The 18,990-nt window shown below is 54.8% G+C and overlaps 2 protein-coding genes across 3 annotated transcripts in view; one reads left to right on the forward strand and one right to left on the reverse strand.

Annotated features, from left to right (window-relative positions):
- Nucleotides 1–207: 207 nt before the first annotated feature.
- Nucleotides 208–1,743, reverse strand: GSX2 (GS homeobox 2). Its single transcript, XM_029076553.1, has 2 exons — nt 1,284–1,743; nt 208–548 (listed from the first exon to the last, which is right to left on the reverse strand). The coding sequence occupies exons 1-2, from the start codon at nt 1,741–1,743 to the stop codon at nt 208–210; spliced, it is 801 nt and encodes a 266-aa protein (XP_028932386.1).
- Nucleotides 1,744–17,683: 15,940 nt separating this feature from the next.
- Nucleotides 17,684–18,990, forward strand: part of CHIC2 (cysteine rich hydrophobic domain 2) — a 37,300-nt gene continuing 35,993 nt past the window's right edge. The window contains exon 1 of one of the 2 annotated variants that reach the window (XM_029076471.2): nt 17,684–18,004. In XM_029076471.2, coding sequence (XP_028932304.1) covers nt 17,886–18,004 — 119 coding nt within the window. In that variant the 5' untranslated portion in view covers nt 17,684–17,885. The remainder of the gene's footprint in view (nt 18,005–18,990) is intronic. The other variant, XM_029076470.2, reaches the window with a different exon arrangement.

Consider the following 18,990-nt stretch of genomic DNA (forward strand, 5'->3'; position numbering starts at 1 on the left):
GGGGCCAACCCGATGACCCCGCACCTCCCCCAGCGCTCAGAACGGTGCTCGGCACATAGTAGGCGCTTAACAAATACCAACATTATCACGGGCATCATCAGTCCTGGCGGCTACGGGGACGGTGGAGGGGACGGACGGTGTGGCAGGGGGTAGTCGGGGGGTGGGGGCGCCGGCCCCGTCGCCCCCCGCAAGCCGGACCCGGGGGGCTCACCGCGGGGAGACGTCCTTGTCCTCGGGGGCCGAGGCCGGGGAGAGGGACTCCTCGTCCTCCGAGCGCGGGTAGCGGGCGGGGGGCCCCACGCACTTGCAAGGGCCGTGGGCGCCCCTGGGCAGCCCCTTGCCCTCTTTCTTGTGCTTGACGCGCCGGTTCTGGAACCAGATCTTCACCTGCTTCTCGGACAGGTTGAGGTAGGTGGCGATCTCGATGCGACGCAGGCGGGACAGGTACATGTTGGACGAGAACTCGCGCTCCAGCTCCAGCAGCTGCGTGCTGGTGAAGGCCGTCCGCATCCTCTTGCCGTGCGGGAGCTGGCCGCCGTCCGAGCCGCCTGCGGAGGGGGAGGAGGGAGGCCACGGGCCCGTCGCGGACCCTCAACGCGGGGCACAGCTTCGCCCCCCCCCCCCCGCCCCTGCACGCCCCTTCCCGCACGCGGCCAGCCTCACGACCGTTAGCACACGCACACGAATGCATCCCCCCGCCTCGAAACACACCCACACACGCGCCTTTTACCCATTTTTCTAGAGACCCCCCCCCCACACTTCGCCCCCTGACCGAGGCGGCCTTGGTCCACGAGTGGGGTGTACACACCCACGCCCCCACACCCCCACGCTACCCCACGGTCATCGGCACGGCATCACCCCACTCCCCTCCTCGTGTTCTCGCACGCCCCGACGCCCCCAGCCCCACACCCGCCCCTCCCCACTTCCCCTTTTTCCGGTCGGATCCGACGAGTTCCCTGGGCATTTTCCCACGGCCGCGTCCCGGGGGGACCCCCCGTTTCCCCCCAGCCCCTGCACCGGGGCAGGGGTCGACCCCAGATTTAGCGTCATCCCCTCCCGGGCCCCCCGGGAGGCGAAGGAGGTGGGGACACCCCCATCCCCCCCCCCGCCCTTCCCCTCTCCCCCTTTCTCCTGTTGGATTCGATGAATTCCCTGGGCATTTTCCCACGGCCGCGTCCCGGGGGACCCCCACCGTCCCGACCCCAGATTTAGCCATCGTCCCACCCCGGGCCCTCCCGCCGCTGGGCCCCTAGTAAGCGCTTAAGAAGTAGCCGAACCGTTACCCAAGCCGAGGCAGTGGAAGCGCCGCGGGTCGGAGACGCCGTAGGCCGCGGCGGTGCAGACAGGTGCGTGGGGCGGCGGCTGCGGGGGCGGGTGCGGGGCCGGGGGCGGCGGGGGCGGCGGGGCCGGCGGCGGGGCATGGCTCAGGCGAGGGCAGAAGGGGCCGTCGGCGGGGGTCCCGGCGGGGAAGTGTCCCTTGAGGAGGGGCAGGGCCGCCCCCGGCCCGCCCCCCGCCGCCCGGGCGCAGTGCAGGTGCGAGGTGACGCACAGGGGACACACGCAGAAAGCCCCCGCAGCCTTGCGGAGGGAGCAGCCGGGGCCGGTCATCGACATGACCAGCGGCCCCGGGACCCCCAGGGGGATCAGCAGGTCCTGGCCCGGCCCGGACTCCGGCAGGGGCCCCGCGCCCGCACGCCCCGACTCCTTGACGATCAGAGAGTCGACATAGAAGGATCGCGACATGACGGGGAGGGCCGGGGGCGGCGGGGGGCCGGCCCCGGCCACCCTGGACGGTCCCGGACGGGACGGTCCTGGCCGGGCCGGTCCTGGACGGTCCTGGCCTGACCGGTCCGGTCCCGGATGGATCCTGGACGCTCTTGGACTGTCCTGGCCCGTCCCGTCCTGGATGGATCCGGGAGGCTCCTGTCCGGTCCTGTCCGGTCCTGAGGTCCCGGGGGTCACTCCGTGTGGCGAGGGCGCCGCTGTCGCGGAAGGCGAGGGGGGGGGGGTCCCGGGAGAGAGAGGGCTGGTGTGGAGTCCCCCGCCCGCCGGCCGGCTCCCCGCTCCGGCGTCTTATAGCCCCCCGCCCCCCGGCCCGGCACGTGATGTGCGCCCCCCACCCTCGGGATAGGCTGCCGCTCTCTATTCTCCACCAAAAGAGGAGGGGGCGGCGAGGGAGGGGAGGGGGCGGGAGAGCCACAGAGAGAAGGGAGACAGAGAAACTTTGCAAAGTATTGTTAAAGGAGACCCCCCCCCCAGCCCTCCCCTCTCTGGAGACCCCTCCCCCGCAGCCCCCGGGACGGGCAGGTGGCCGTTCGAGGCGGGCAGGGACCTGCCCCCCACCCCCCCGCCTCATTCCTTTAATCCTATTTATTGAGCGCTCACTGTGTGCAGAGCGCTGTACCAAGCGCTTGGAAAGGACAATTCGGAGAAAGACAGAGACAGCGAGACAGAGAGATGGAAGGGAAAGAGATGGAGACAAAGAGAAGGAGACGGCGATAAAGAGAGACGGTCCCTGCCCACCACGGGCTCACAGTCTAGCTGGGTGGGGGGAGACGGACATCAGTACAAGAGGCATCGATAGAAAGAGAATTATTCATTCCTTCGTTCATTCAGTCGTATTTACTGAGCGCTTACTGTGTGCTAAGCGCTCGGGAGAGTACAATACAACAGTAGAGACGATCCCTGCCCTCGACGGGCGCACAGTCTAGCGGGGGGACACAGACATCAATATAAATGATTAGAATTATTCATTCCCTCAATCGATGGTATTTATTGAGCTCTTACTCTGTGCAGAGCACTGTGCTAAGCTCTCGGAAAGTCCAATACAGCAGTAAGGAGAGACAGTCCCTGCCCACCACGGGCTCACAATCTAGCCGGGGACGGGGAGAGACGGACATCGAGACGAGTAAACCGGCATCACTATAAATACATAGAATTATCCTCGTCCCTCTGTCCGTTGGGGTCCAGTGGGAAGGAGGGACCCCGGAGGTCGGGGAGAGGGACCCAGGCGTCCCGGCGAGGGAAAGACGTTCTCCTCCGTCTCCTTACCCTGGCAAGGACCAGCCTGCATTGCATTACTGTACTGCACCGTCCAAGCGCTTAGTACAGTGCTCTGCACACAGTAAAAGCTCAGTCAGTAGGATCAGATGAATGAGGTAGGAGACTGGGGCGGGGGGCATTCATTTGCTGAATGAACGAATGCCCGTTATTGGGCAGAGATTGTCTCTGTTGCCGAATTATTCACTCCAAGCGCTTAGTACAGTGCTCTGCCCATAGTAAGCGCTCAGTAGGATCAAATGAATGAGGTATTGAGTGAATGAATGCCCGTTATTGAGCAGGGATTGTCTCTGTTGCCGAATTGTACACTCCAAGCGCTTAGTACAGTGCTCTGCCCATAGTAAGCGCTCAATAGAGACTATTGAATGAATGAACGAACACCAAGCTTCACAGCCTGCCGAGTGGGTGAGAGGTCTGGGGGACCCCACCCCCGGACCGTGGGCAAGTCACTTCTCTGTGCCTCGGTTACCTCGTCTGTCAAATGGGGATTAAAACCGTGAGCCTCACGTGGGACGACCTCATCACCTTTATTCCCCCAGCGTTTAGAACAGTGCTTTGCACATAGTAAGCGCTGAACAGATACTACGATTTTTTTTTTTTTAGAGGACGAGACGGAGATATCCAGTCCGGTCCCTTCTGCTTCCATCTCTGCCTGCCTGCTCTTCTGTCTCTCTCTGAAGGGCAACCTCTCGGTCTCCTTATTTTTGTCTCCATCTCTTTCCCTCCGTCTCTCTGTCCCGTTGTCTCTGTCCTTCTCTGTTGGCCTGCCTCTCCGCATCTAATGTTGGTATTTGTTGAGCGCTTACTCTGTGCAGAGCACTGTTCTAAGCGCTGGGGGAGATACAGGGGCATCAGGATGTCCCACACGGGGTTCACAGTCTTCACCCCCATTTTACAGGTGAGGGAACTGAGGCTCCGAGAAGTGAAGCGACTTGCCCACAGTCACACAGCTGACAAGGGGCAGGGCCGGGATTCGAACCCAAGACCTCTGACTCCCAAACCCGGGCTCTTTCCGCTGTGCTTCTGTCTCGGTTAGTCTTGTCCGTCTGTCTCTCTCTGCTTCTCCGCCTATCTCTTTCCCTCTCCGACTGTCTCTCTATCTCTGTCTCTCCTCTCCCCCATCTCCGTCTCTCCCTGGCAAGAGGGGCGGGGGGCGAAGCGGGAAGGGGGTCGGGGGGGGGGGGGGTGGTAATTGGTTCGAAGGGACACTCCGCGCTCGGGAGCTGAGGATTTATGGATGGCAATTAAAGTTTTATGAATTGCAGCTGAGGCTGGTTATTGAGCTATTTGAATGCGATTAGGATTCAATTAGAAAGTGTTTAGCGAACGGCGGGTCTCGGGCGTGTAAACAGACAGCAATTCCAGAAATGCGCTAATCCAGCATCTTGTGACAACCATTAGGCCTTCTGGAGGCTTAAAGCGGGTTAGCTTCAACTGCCTCCTACCCTAAAACCCCGGTCCCTCCCTGGACCGTGTCCCCTCTCCCTCTGTCGCCCCCCGACCCCCTCGCTCCTCCGGCCAGGGATGCACTGACGACGGGAACGCGGAGAGAAATTCCCGGCGGATCCAATCGCCTTTTCTCCGTATATCCCTCGTCCGGTCCTCCGCGGATAGTAATGATGGAGTTTGTTCAGCGCTTACTATGTGCCAAGCCCTGTTCTAAGCGCTGGGGGCGGGGGGGACGGGGACAAGGTAGATTGTCCCGCGTGGGGCTCACAACAGTCTCAATCCCCATTCTACAGATGAGGGAACTGAGGCACAGAGAAGTGAAGTGGCCTGTCCAAGGTCACGCATCAGACAAGTGGCGGAGTCGGGATTAGAACCCACGACCTCTGACTCCCAAGCCCGGGCTCTTTCCACTGGGCCGTAGACGGCCCGGGTCCAACCGCTGGACCGCCCATCCTCTCCCGCAGCGTCCCTCGCCCCCCTGGGTCCCTCGGACGAGACCCCTTGCCACGCACTGGCACTTAAGGGCTCAGCCCCCGCCCGCGGGGTCTGGGTTCAAGGATGCGCCTCCGTTTAGGGGGGAAATTCGTTGGCGTTTCCTTTCCGTGGTCCGTTTACCCCCGGAGGTCTCGGTTTTCGGCTCCGACTTGGGGGACCCCCCCCAGCCCCTCGCCTCGCCGATGGGGGACTCCGCCGCACCCCTGGAGAACGACCCCCAGAAGGGCGAGCCCCCCGGTCCTTCGGCCTGCAGGGGATTTCTCCCCTTTCTTCAGTATCTCCCGGCGGTTCTCTCTCCTTTCCCCTCAGCATCGCCGGGAGGCAGGGAGGCTCGGGCCTCACCCGGCCTCTTTGGCAGATGGGGACCCCGAGGCCTAGAGAGGTTCAGCGACGCTCTCCAAGTCACCCTCAGGGACTAGAAGCGGAGCCCTCTGACTTCAATCCCCGAGCTGTCCCCCACCCCCGACTCCCCGAATTCCCGGTCTCCCTGTCTCTCCCGTTCCCCGTCTCTGCATCCTCCCTGCCTCCCCCCGATCTTCCCAAGCCCCCGCTCTTCCTGTCTCTTCTCTTCCCCTTTCTCTCCATCCTCCCTGCCCCCCCCCATCTCCCCGAATTCCCGGTCTCCCTGTCTCTCCTGTTTCCCTGACTCTCCATCCTCCCTGCCTCCCCAAGCCCCCGCTCTTTCTGTCTCTCCTCTTCCCCTGTCTCTCCATCCTCCCTGCCCCCGTCTCTCCCCGAATTCCCGGTCTCCCTGTCTCTCCTCTTCCCCTGTCTCTCCATCCTCCCGGTCCCCTTGTCTCCCCGAATTCCCGATCTCCCTGTCTCTCCTGTTCCCCTGTCTCTCCATCCTCCCTGCCCCCCATCTCCCCGAATTCCCGGTCTCCCTGTCTCTCCTGTTCCCCTGTCTCTCCATCCTCCCTGCCTCCCTGCCATCTCCTCAAGCCCCTGGTCTTCCTGTCTCTCTTTCCGTCTCTCCAGTCTCCCTGTCTCCCCCCCCCCCATCTCCCCAAGCCCCCTGTCTCTCCCGTTCCCGTCTCTCCATCCTCCCTGCCCGCCCTCCTTCCCCAATTTCATTCCCCCATCATTTTTCCCGGTGACATCTCCCTGCTCATTAAGTAATCCCCGAAATGAGAGCTCTTATGAGCCCCTAATGAGCTCTGATTGCCCGGGTTGGGGCCACGTGGAAGGGTTTAGCAGGCATTAAGCGGTGGGGCCGAGCGAGCGGCCCCACCATCTCCCAGTCGCTGCTTTCATAATTCAAGGGGAAAATGAGCCCTTTTAAGGGAAAAGTCTTTGATTCCCTTCCTTCTGCTCGGGGGCGCAGCGCCCGGCTTCGTCTGCCTCGACCCCAGGGCCGGGGGTGTCCACGACGGGAAGCGGGCCGGGCCCCAGAGACCCCCGGATCGCCAGCTGGGATCCCTCAAAATTCCCAGTTCTGTGCCTGGAAGGGCGGGCACACGCCCCGACCCGAGTTTCCCTCCCAGCCTCAACTGCAGGGGCGATTCCTGACTCGCCGACCGACTGGCCCCTAAAATTTGGACCGTTGTCGCTGGCCCTGGGTGAACGCCATCCCCCAGCCTAAGGGCCAAGCCCGGCGGGAGGGGACAAGCGCACCCTGGACGTACGGGGGACCGGGGTGAAGACCGTAAGGGGGTCGAAGGGGGGGGATGGACAGGTGCGAGACATAGAGGGGCAGAGACGCTGTTTGGGGTTCTTCCAGCCACCCCCCGAAGCTCTCGGATGGGGTAAGCGAGGCTGGGACGCCTACCCAGACAGCTGGAGGGGGACCCCACGCCTGGGAACTGAGGGGTACTGGTCCTCATCTTCCTCCCAGCTAGGAACCCGGGCACACGGACACCACCCTGCCACCTGGCAACTAGGAACTCGGGGACACAGCCCCCCCTCCACCCCCAATCACTCCACAGCTAGGAACGCGGGGACACGGGGCCTCCATTCAGTTACAGGCCCATTGTCCTGGGTCTCCTGGCCCTGAGTGGGTGGTGACATCGGCCCATCTCTTGTCATTCATCCATTCAGTCGTATTTATTGAGCCCTTACTGTGTGTCGAGCACTGGACTGAGCGCTTGGAAAGTACAATTCGGCAACAGAGACAATCCTTAGCCAACAACGGGCTCGCAGTCTAGAAGGGGGAGACGGACAACAGAAGAAATAGCGTCAATAGCATCGAAATAGATACATAGAATTATAGATATTTACACATCACTGATGAAATAAATCGAGCGGTAAATATATACAAATATACAAGTGTTGTGGGGCGATGGGGAGGGGAGAAGGAGCTCGCCTGGAGAAGGTGAGCACTTAGTAGAGAGAGTCATCCACCCACCCACCCACCTCCTCATGTCCCTCTCGGGCCCGGCCGCCAGTCCCTCGGAGGGCCCGGGCCTGATCCTTGGCTCGGTGACACACCTTCCCCGATCCAGCCCGGATTTGCCCGTTACCCGTAACCAGGCAACCCGCGCTGAATACTCAAAACTGAAAAGAGCCGCTTAGTCTTCAAGAAAGTCCTCAATAATAGTGGGAAAAGAACAAAGATCCAGAGACAACAAAATGCCACGGGGGTGACTTTTCATGAGCAATTATCTCTCATTAATCAGGGGAACAGCTGCAATATTAATTTTCTCTCTTTCTCCCTCGCTTTTCGCAGTCCCCAACATTTGAATAATCATAAATTGCGATTTTCTGGGGGGTGGGGGTCGGGGGAGGGACTACCGCTTCTTCGACCAGGGCGAAACGCTCCCAGCTTGCGGCTGTCAGAAAGTGAGGGGGGAAAGCCCAGCGACGCACGCGCTCCTTTCTGCGCTGTGGATTTTAACTGGGGCACTGCCCCCCTCTTTTCCTTCCTTTTCCTTCTCCTTCTCCACCTCCTCCTCTTCCTCTTCTTCTCTTCTCCTCCTCCTCCTTTCTTCTCTTCCCACCTCGATCTTCTTTCGCTACTCTCCAACTCCTCCTTCTTCCTTCTTTCTTCTCTTCCCACCTCGATCTTCTTTTGCTACTCTCCAACTCCTCCTTCTTCCTTCTCTTCCTCCCCCTCCTCTTCATCATCCTTTTCTTCCTCCTCCTGCTTCTCCTCTTCCTCCTCTTCTTTTTTTCTTCCTTTTCCCTATTCCTACCTCTCCCTTTAGCTTCTCTCTTCTTCTTCATCCTCCTCCCCCTTCTCTCTTCCTCCTACTTCTTCTCATCTTCCCCCTCCTTCCCTAATCCCCCCTCCTCCTCTTCTTTCCCTTCTTCTTTCATTCGATCCTATTTATTGAGCACTTACTGTGTGCAGAGCATTGTACTAAGTACTTGGAAAGTACAGTACAGCAGTAAAGAGTGACAATCCCTGCCCACAATGAGCTCACAGTCCAAAGGAAAAGGCTTCTTTTTCCTTGTGTCTCTTGCTCCCCGTTTTCCCCACTTCCTTCTCTCCCTCTGGCCGCCGTCTGCTCTCCCTCTGGACCAAGTAGGTTCGTGTTGGATGAGTGTGGAGGACGAAGGTGGTTCGTTCTCACAAGGTCTCGCACGCCCTCCCACCCGCTGGCCGTTCAGTTTCCCCCACATAGTAACCCAGCGTTGCAGCCGAGAGCCCCCGGGACCATCGGGTGAAACTGCAGGAAACTGCGGGAAGAGATTCCGCGCAGAACCTGCGGTCAAGCGCTGTGGACGGGAGCCGTGGGGCAAGGGAGCTGCAGGAGGGACCGGCGGGTGAAAGGAACGGGAAGCTGAAGGCCAGAGCTGCAGTCAATAATAATTAATTATAATGATGGTATTTGTTAAGCACTTATTATGTGTCTAAAATTAAAAAAAAATCAGAGAAGGACAGGGTTTGGGTGGGAAGATAAGGAGTTCTGTTTGGGACATGTTAAGTTTGAGGTGTCGGCAGGACATCCAAGTAGAGTTGTGTTGAAGGCCGGGGGGGGGGGATGTGAGGCTGCAGAGGGGGAGAGAAATCAGGGCTGGAGATGTAGATTTGGGAATCAGCCACACATCCCTGACTGATTGATCGATTAGTAAGAGATCAGTTCATTCCTGGGCTGTAAGGATCTTGGACTGAGGAATTGGGGGATGAAGTTGAATTTCTGGGTCCCTGTGGTGGGGAGAAAGACGCTGTATTCTCCACTCCCTTGAAGCTGGAAGCTGGGGGATCAAGGGGCAGGAACAGGAGAGGGAGAAGGCAGTCACCAAGAAACCATCGACCAAAATTTCATCAGAGATAGCCCTTGTGCAAATGAGTAAAATGCTGATGGGTACAGTTATGGAGGCTTTGGTGGTGTCTTGTGCCTTTTTGGTAAGGAATGTTGGTCCCCCAAGTCTGCTTGGAAAACAGAGGTAATAATACTGATGATATTTGTTAAGTGCTTACTCTGTGTAAAGCGCTGTTCTAAACGCTTTGTAGTTACAAGCTAGTCAGGTTGGTAACAATCCCTATCCCATGTGAGGCTCACAGTCTTAATCCCCATTTTACAGATGAGGGAACTGAAGCACAGAGAAGTTAAGTTGCCTAAGGTAGCAAGAGCTTTCCCAGGACCAAGTGCTGTAAACTGAGTCCAGTTTCACTTATGTAGCACCCAGTAGGATTGAAGATGAGGTACAGACTAAAGTCTTAGTCATTGGGATGACAACAAGAACAACAGTAATAAAAATAACACCAGAAACTTGCAGAACGGTTTTATTTTTCCAAAGCTCTCTTCACTTTAATTTTCTCTTTCATCACATCATTCCCGGGAGATGGGGATTAATCAATCAATCAGTCATATTTACTGATAATTACTGTGTGCAGAAAACTGTACTAAGTGCTTGGGAGAGTACACTATAACAGAGTTGGCAGACACGAGTCTACCCAAGTGAGTCTGCCCAAGTGAGTTTACAATCTAGAGATTAGTCTCCCCATTTTACCCATGCGGAAACGGAGGCTCAGAGAGGCTAAGCGACTTGCCCGAAGTGACCCAGGAGCAGTGCTGGAAGCCCAAACTGGGTCTCCTGCCTCGGAGCCCTGGCTTCTTTCCACCAAGCCACGCTGTCTCCATCTACTCTCCGAACAGAGGGCAGAGTAGAAGCGGCAAAGAGACAGATTCATTTACTTTGAAAGGATGTTTCACTAGGCCATGCCATATGAGTTCCATCGGAAAAGCATAGTTAAAGGGTGAAGTTCCTTTTTATTTTGTTAAGAGAGGCAGAATAAACAAGTGTGGAACAGCAGTTCCGCCCACTTAGACACAGTACCTAATGTACAAAATGGAGATGCTCAAACTAAGGTCATGTAGCAGGCAAGTGTTCAGCCTCTTCCTTCCACTCCTTCTCATTGCCTCCCAGTCAAACAGTGACCGACTTTTAAAAAGTGACCACAAGCACTGCCATTTCTGGGTTAGCTCCACGATCCGTCTGGGTCAAGACGGATGGAGGACGCTGGAGGAGTTATGTGTGGTCACCCTCATGGACACTCATCTTCAAAGTTAAAGATGGACTATCTGACGCTCCGACTCTCCCCTCTCCATCCCTGCCTCTCTCCCAGTGACCCAGCACGGATCATCCCACAGCCCTGACTCTCCCCTCGCCATCCTTGACTCTCCTCTAGTGACCCAGCACAGACCATCCAACTCCGCTGAATCTTCTCTTTCCATCCCTCGCTCTCTTCCAGTGACCCAGCACGGACCCTCCAACTCCCCTGACGTTCCCCTCTCCATCCCTGACTCTCCCACTGGGCATGGACTCTCCCACACTCCCAACCCACCCCCTCCATTTATAAACTCTCCCCAAAGCGACCCAAAGGACTCTCCAATCATATTGATTATGGTTTTTATTCAACACTTACTCTATGTCAAGCACTTTTCTAAGCACTGGGTTAGGTACACGACAAGCAGGTCGGACAGCGTCCCTTTCCCAGTTGGGGCTCACAGTCTAACAACGGGGGAGAACAGATAATGAATCCCCATTTTACAGGGGATTCAAACTGAGGCACAGAGAAATTAAGTGACGCCTAAGGTCACACAGCAGGCAGGTGGCAGAGCTGGGATTAAAAGCCAGATCCTCTGACTCCCCAGACCCTTGCTCTTTCCACTCATCCATGCTGCTTGCTCTGATTTTCTCCTCTCCGTCCCTGACTCTCCCCCGTGACCCAGCATGGACCATCCAGCACCACTGATTTTCTCCTCTCCATCCCCGACTCTTCCTTCAGTGACCCCTTCTGACATAGGCCTGTCCAAACCCCTGCAACTTGAGGCACCACAATAACTTCTCTGAGGTGAGAACAAAAATTCATCTAAGGGAACTGCCTCATGGAACAGAATTCCTGTGAAATGATCTTAGGTTCGGGAGAGAGCCCAATGGAGAAAATGTACCATCAGTATAACTTGGTGCTTGTGAAGAAATTGGAAGCAGGAAGAATAATGCCCGTTGCTGGCTAGGGATTGTCTCTATCTGTTGCCGAATTGTACTTTCCAAACGCGTAATCCAGTGCTCTGTACACAGTAAGTGCTCAGTAAATACGACGGAATGACTGAATGAATAATCCAAAGGACACAAAAATCATTCTCCTGTCTAGATCCCCCTTTTGCCACTGCAGATTCTGAAGGCTTTGAGGATGTTTGGCTTTAGATATTCATCCTCCTTCAAGTTGGGAAATAGTGACCGCCCTATCCCTGCTGTGCCATATGACATCATTACGTGACATTCATATTTTACCCCAGGCATTCAACCTAATGTAATGATGTCATTCGAGTCCGCCCAAATCCCCGAGCCTAGAACACGTGCCCAAGGCAAACCCTGATCTTTCCCTTGCTTCAGAGTCTTTAGGTTCCCTTCCAAGGTTCCTGTTCACATGTTGCACAACTTCTGTTTCTGGTGGAGGAAACGGGGCCTTTTGATTTTTTTTTATGGTATTTGTTAAGTGCTTACTATATGCCAGGCACTGTTCTAAGCACCGAGGTAGATACGAGGTGATCATTTTGGACTCAGTCCATGTAATAATTATGGTATCTGTTCAGAGCTTACTTTGTGCGAAGGGCTGTACTACGTGCTGGGGTAGACACAAGATAATCAGATTGGATACTGTCCCTGTCCCACATGGGGCTCACAGTCTTAATCCCCATTTTACAGATGAGGGAACTGAGGCCCAGAGAAGTGAAGTGACTCACCCAAGGTCACACGGCAAACAAGCGGCAGAACCGGGACTACAACCCAGGTCTTCCGACTCCCAGGCAGTGCTCTATCTACTAGGCCATGCTTCTTCTATTTATTGAGTGCTTACTGGGTGGAGAGCACTGTACTAAGCGCTTGGGAGAGTACGATATACCAGAGCTGGTAGACATGTTCCCTGCCCACAAGGAGCTTAATAAATACTACTGACTGATTGATGCTGGAAGACTTGTAATGGTATCAATTCTGTGGTTTCCTTAACCCCGATTAGACTGTAAGCCCGTCAGTGGGCAGGGATGGTCTCTATCTGTTGCCGAATTGTACATTCCAAGCGCTTAATACAGTGCTCTGCACATAGTAAGCGCTCAATAAATACTATTGAATGAATGAATAACCACCATCGTCATCATCAGAGTTGATTTCATTGTGTGCAAGAAGCAGCACTGGGGTGCTTTGGAGCGATACAGAACTATATGAGTATATACAGAAGTATATGAGAAGCAGCGTGGAAAGAGCCCGGGCTTGGGAGTCAGAGTTCATGGGTTCGAATCCCGCCTCTGCCACTTGTCAGCTGTGTGACTGTGGGCAAGTCACTTCACTTCTCTGGGCCTCAGTTCCCTCATCTGTAAAATGGGGATTAACCGTGAGCCTCACGTGGGACAACCAGCGCTTAGAACAGTGCTCTACACATAGTAAGCGCTTAACAAATACCAACATTATTATTATTATAAGAATTAGTCCCTGCCCTCAGGGAGCTTATTTCCAGCTCTGCAGATGGAGAAGGGGACAGAACGCGGCTTAGTGGACAGAGCCCGGGCCTGGGAGTCAGAAGGACCTGGGTCCTAATCCCAGCTCTGCCACGTCTGCTTTGTGACCTTTGGCAAGTCACTTAACTCCCCTGTGCCTCAGTTTCCTCATCTGCCAAATGGGGATTCAATACTTGTTCTCTCTCTTCCTTAGACTTTGAGCACCATGTGGGACCTACTTATATCTACTCCACTGCTTAGTACTGTGCTTGGCATATAGTAAGTGCTTAACAAATATCATTATTATTATCACGATTGTTGCTAGTCCCTGTACCACAAGCCGGCGGGTGCAGCTTCCTCTCAAAGCTGGGGATTCAGAGAATGATCATAATAATAGCAATAATAATAGTATTCATTAAGCATTCACTATGTGTCAAGCACTGTTCCAAGCGCTGGGAGAGACACATGTTAATCTGGTTGGACACAGTCCCTGTCGCACATGGGGCTCACCGTCTTAATCCCCATTTTACAAATGAGGCACAGAGAAGTTAAGTGACTTGCCCAAGGTCACACAGCGGACAAGTGGCAGAGCAGGGATAAGAACCCAGGTCATTCTGACTCCAGGCCCCGGCTCTAGCCACTAAGCCATGCTGCTTCATTTCTCTGGGTTACTACATGGAGGTCAGAAATCCCGGCTCCACCACTTGTCGGCTGTGTGACTGTGGGCAAGTCGCTTCACTTCTCTGGGCCTCAGTGACCTCATCTGGAAAATGGGGATGAAGTCTGTGAACCTCACGTGGGACAACCTGATTACCCTGTATCTACCCAAGCGCTTAGAACAGTGCTCCCAGACTGAGCTCCCCTTTTTCCTCTGCTCCCTCTAACCCCCCCACCTCTCCGCAGCTAAACCCTCTTCTCCCCCCTTTCCCTCTTTTCCTCCCCCTCTCCCGTCCCATCCCCTCGGCACCGTACTCGTCCGCTCGACTGTATATATCTTCATCACCCTATTTATTTTGTTAATGAGATGTACATCACCCTGATTCTATTTATTTGCTATTGTTTTAATGAGATGCTCTTCCAGTCGAGTCTATTTAATGCCATTGTTCTTCTTTGTCCGTCTCCCCCGATTAGACTGTGAGCCCGTCAAAGGACAGGGACTGTCTCTGTTACTGATTTGTCCATTCCAAGCGCTTAGTACAGTGCTCTGCACCTAGTAAGCGCTCAATAAATACTATTGAATGAATGAATGAATGAATGCTCTGCACATAAAGTGCTTATACCAACATTATTATTATTATTATTATTACACCTATCCCAGAGGAGGGCTGCAGCTGAGTAATAATAATAATGATGGCATTCGTTCAATGCTTACTATGTTCTAGACACTGTGCTAAGCAGAAAGGGTGAAAAGGGGCAAGGTTGCAAAGCCTCGAAGGGCTTCCTCCCTCCTGGGATCCCACGGGGCTGGACCCTGGAGTCCCCACTCCCCACGCTTCCTTCCCAGTACAGGCCTAGTGGAAAAAACTCGGGTCTGAGAGTCGGAAGGACCCGATTTCTAATTCCTACTCTACCACTCGTCTGCTGAGTGACCCCTGATAAGTCATTTCACTTCCCTGTGCCTCAAGTCCCTCATCTGTAAAATGGGGATTAAAACGGAGCCATATATGGGACAGGGACTGTGTCCAACCCGATTGTGTTGTAGCCACTCCAGGGTTCGGAGAAGCAGCGTGGCTCAGTGGAAAGAGCACGGGCTTGGGAGTCAGAGGTCATGAGTTCGAATCCCAGCTCTGCCACTTGTCAGCTGGGTGACTGTGGGCAAGTCACTTAACTTCTCTGTGCCTCAGTTACCTCATCTGTCAAATGGGGATTAACTGTGAGGCTCACGTGGGACAACCTGATGACCCTGTATCTACCCCAGCGCTTAGAACAGTGCTCTGCACATAGTAAGCGCTTAACAAATACCAAATTATTATTAATATAGTGCCTGGCACGTAGCAGGTGCTTAAAAAATACCACAATTATAGGCTATAGTGTGGTAGGCCCAGAGCTTTGGGCATTTTTTAAAAAATGATATTTGTTAATAGTTTACAATGTGGCAGACACTGTTCTGAGATCTGGGGTAGGTACAAATTAATTAGGTAGGACACAGGATCTGTCTCAGTAAGCTCGTTGTGGGCAGGGAATGTGTCTTGTGTCTTGTGTCTTATCATTGTATTGTGCTCTCTCAGCGTTTAGTACAGTGCTTTACACACAACAAGCACTCATTAAATACGATCGAATGAATGAATGAACAGAGGGCTCACAGTCTATGAGGGGAAACAGGCATTTAAGCTCCCCATTTTACAGTTGAGGAAACTAAGGCACAGAGAAGACTGTGACCTCGTTGTCAGTCTTCACTGTTGTATTGTACTTTCCCAAGCGCTTAGTACAGCGTTCTGCAGAGAAGCAGCGTGGCCTAGTGGATAGAGCAGAGGTCTGGGAGTCAGAAGGTCATGGGTTCTAAGCCCGGCTCCTCCACTTGTCTGCTGTGTGACCCTGGGCAAGCCACTTCACTTCTCTGGGCTTCAGTTCCCTCAGCTGTGAAATGGGAATGAAGACTGTGAGCCGAAGAGGACGGGCTTGGGAATCAGAGCTCATGGGTTCTAATCCCGGCTCCACCGCTTGTCAGCTGTGTGACTGTGGGCAAGTCACTTCACTTCTCTGTGCCTCAGTTGCCTCATCTGTAAAAATGGGGATGAAAACTGTGAGCCCCATGTGGGACAATCTGATCACCCTGTATCTACCCCAGCGCTTAGAACAGTGCTCTGCACATAGTAAGCGCTTAACAAATGCCAACATTATTTATTTATTTTATTCTCTGTGCCTCAGTGACCTCATCTGGAAAATAGGGATGAAGCCTATGAGCCCCACGTGGGACACGCTGATCACCTTGTGTCCCCCCCAGCACTTAGAACAGTGCTTTGCACATAGTAAGTGCTTAATAAATGCCATTATTATTATTATTCAGGACGGGGACTGTGTTCAATCTGATTTGCTGGCATCCATCCCAGCACTTAGCACAGTGCTTGGCACACAGTAAGCACTTAAACAAATACTGTTTAGACTGTGAGCACGTTGTGGGGCAGGGATTGTCTCTCTCTGTGGCCAAATTGTCCATTCCAAGCACTTAGTCCAGTGCTCTGCACATAGTAAGTGCTCCATAAATAAGAATGAATGACGCAGCGTGGCTCAGCGGAAAGAGCCCGGGCTTGGGAGTCAGAGGTCCCGGGTTCTAATCCCGCCTCTGCCGCTTGTCAGCTGGGTGACCTTGGGCAAGTCACTTCTCTGGGCCTCAGTTCCCTCATCTGTAAAATGGGGATGAAGACGGTGAGCCCCACGTGGGACAACCTGATTCCCCTGTGTTTACCCCAGCGCTTAGAACAGTGCTCGGCACATAGTAAGCGCTTAACAAATACCAACATTATTATTATTATAATTAACCTGATGACCTTGCATCTCCCCCAGCGCTTAGAACAATGCTCGGCACCTAGGAAGGGCTTAGCAAATACCAGCATTATTCATTCAATCGTATTTATTGAGCGCTTACTATGTGCAGAGCACTGGACTGAGCGCTTGGAGTGGACAATTCGGCAGCAGAGACCATCCCTGCCCAACGGCAGGCTCACAGTCTAAACGGGAGGAATAATAATAATGTTGGTATTTGTTAAGCGCTTACTCTGTGCCGAGCACTGTGCTAAGCGCTGGGGGAGACACAGGGTCATCGGGTTGTCCCACGTGGGGCTCCCAGTCTTCATCCCCATTTTCCAGATGAGGTCACTGAGGCCCAGAGAAGTGAAGTGACTTGCCCAAGGTCACCCAGCTGACAAGTGGCAGAGCTGGGAGTCGAACTCATGACCTCTGACCCCAAAGCCCAGGCTCTTTCCACTGAGCCACGCTGCTTCTCGAATAATCTCTCTCCCTGGGATTATTATTATTATGATGATGATGGGATTATTATGATGATGATGATGATGGGGGGGCATTTGCGCGCATGCGCGCGCTCGAGCACCGGCCGGGCCGCGCAGGCGCACCGAGTCGTCCCTCCTCTCCCCTCCAAAAGGGACCGCGCAGGCGCGCTGAGTCCCTCCGCCTCTCTTTGCTCCCAGTGGGGCCGCGCAAGCGCACCTCGTCCCTCCTCCTCTTCTCCCCAAGTGGGGCCGCGCAGGCGCGCCTCCTCCCTCCGCCTCTCCTTCTCTCTCCCAAGCGGGGCCGCGCAGGCGCGCCTCCTCCCTCCTCCTCTCCTCCCCCGCAAGCGGGGCCGCGCAGGCGCGCCTCCTCCCTCCGCCTCTCCTCTCTCCCCCCCCCGGTGGGGCCGCGCAGGCGCACCTCGTCCCTCCTCCTCTTTCCCCAAGCCGGACCGCGCAGGCGCGCCTCCTCCCTCCGCCTCTCCTCTCCCCCAAGTGGGGCCGCGCAGGCGCGCCTCGTCCCTCCTCCCGTCCCTCCCAACGGTACCGCGCATACGCGCCGAGTCCCTCCTCCGCTCCCCAAGCCGGACCGCGCAGGCGCACCTCCTCCCTCCGCCTCTCCCCGAAATGGGGCCGCGCAGGCGCGCCTCGTCCCTCCTCCCGTCCCTCCAAGCGGGACCGCGCATGCGCGCCGAATCCCTTCGCCTCTCCTCTCCCCCTCAGCGGGGCCGCGCAGGCGCACTTCGTCCCCCCTCCTCGCCCCGAGCGGAGCCGCGCAGGCGCATCTCGTCCCTCCTCCTCTCCCCCGGCTCTCGTGCGCGGACGAAATCTCGCGAGAGCAGGGAGGGGGCGGAGGAGAGGGAGGAGGCGGCGGCGGCGGCGGGGAAGGACCGGCCCGTTGCCGTGGTTGCCTCAGCGGCGGCCGAGGGACGACCAGGAAAACGGCGGCGGCGGGAGGGAGCGGATGCTGACAGGACGGTGGTGTTGGCGCTCCCGGTAATGGCGGCGGGCCTGTAGCGCGGCTCCCACCCTCCGCGCCACCCTCCGCCCGCCCGGCATGGCGGATTTCGACGAGATCTACGAGGAGGAGGAGGACGAGGAGCGGGCCCTGGAGGAGCAGCTGCTCAAGTATTCCCCCGACCCGGTCGTCGTCCGCGGATCCGGACACGTCACTGTGTAAGCCCCCCTCCCCTCCCCCCCCCATCATCAGCATCATAATCAATAATCACCATCGTCTCATAATCAATAATCACCAGCGTCTTTAGGAAGCCCTCACTAGGGGCCAGGCACCTATTCTAAGCGCTGGGGTAAGATACGAGGTCATAATAATAATCATAAGCGCTTACTATGGGCAGAGCACGGTTCTAAGGCCATAATAATAATCATAATAAGCGCTTACTATGTGCAAAGCACTGTTCTAAGGCCATAATAATAATAAGCACTTACTATGTGCAAAGCACTGTTCTAAGGCCATAATAATAATAAGCGCTTACTATGTGCAAAGCACTGTTCTAAGGCCATAATAATAAGCGCTTACTATTTGCAAAGCACTGTTCTATGGTCATAATAGTAATAATAAGCGCTTACTATGTTCAAAGCACTGTTCTAAGGTCATAATAATAATAATAATAAGCGCTTACTATGTGCAAAGCACTGTTCTAAGGTCGTAATAATAATAAGAGCTTATTATGGGCAGAGCATTGTTCTAAGGTCATAATAATAAGCGCTTACTATGGGCAGAGCACTTCTAAGGTCATAATAATAAGCGTTTTCTCTGTGCAAAGCACTGTTCTAAGGTCATAATAATAAGTGCTTACTATGGACAGAGCACTTCTAAGGTCATAATAATAAGTGCTTACTATGTGCAGAGCATTGTTCTAAGGTCATAATAATAATAAGCACTTACTATGGGCAGAGCGCGTCTAAGGTCATAATAATAAGGGCTTACTATGTGCAGAGCATTGTTCTAAGGTCATAATAATAATAATAAGCGCTTACTATGTGCAGAGCACTTCTTAGGTCATAATAATAAGGGCTTACTATGTGCAGAGCATTGTTCTAAGGTCATAATAATAATAAGCGCTTACTATGTGCAGAGCACTTCTAAGGTCATAATAATAAGGGCTTACTATGTGCAGAGCATTGTTCTAAGGTCATAATAA

This window comes from Ornithorhynchus anatinus, chromosome 12 (assembly GCF_004115215.2).
Source record: "Ornithorhynchus anatinus isolate Pmale09 chromosome 12, mOrnAna1.pri.v4, whole genome shotgun sequence".
Lineage (NCBI taxonomy): Eukaryota > Metazoa > Chordata > Mammalia > Monotremata > Ornithorhynchidae > Ornithorhynchus > Ornithorhynchus anatinus.

Excerpts from the sequence above, each read along its gene's own strand:
- GSX2 (XM_029076553.1), bottom strand. The coding sequence starts at position 1,743 with ATGTCGCGATCCTTCTATGTCGACTCTCTGATCGTCAAGGAGTCGGGG. Across the intron at positions 549-1,283 it reads CTTCCACTGCCTCGGCTTGG|GCGGCTCGGACGGCGGCCAG; the intron begins GTAACGGTTCGG and ends CCCCCTCCGCAG.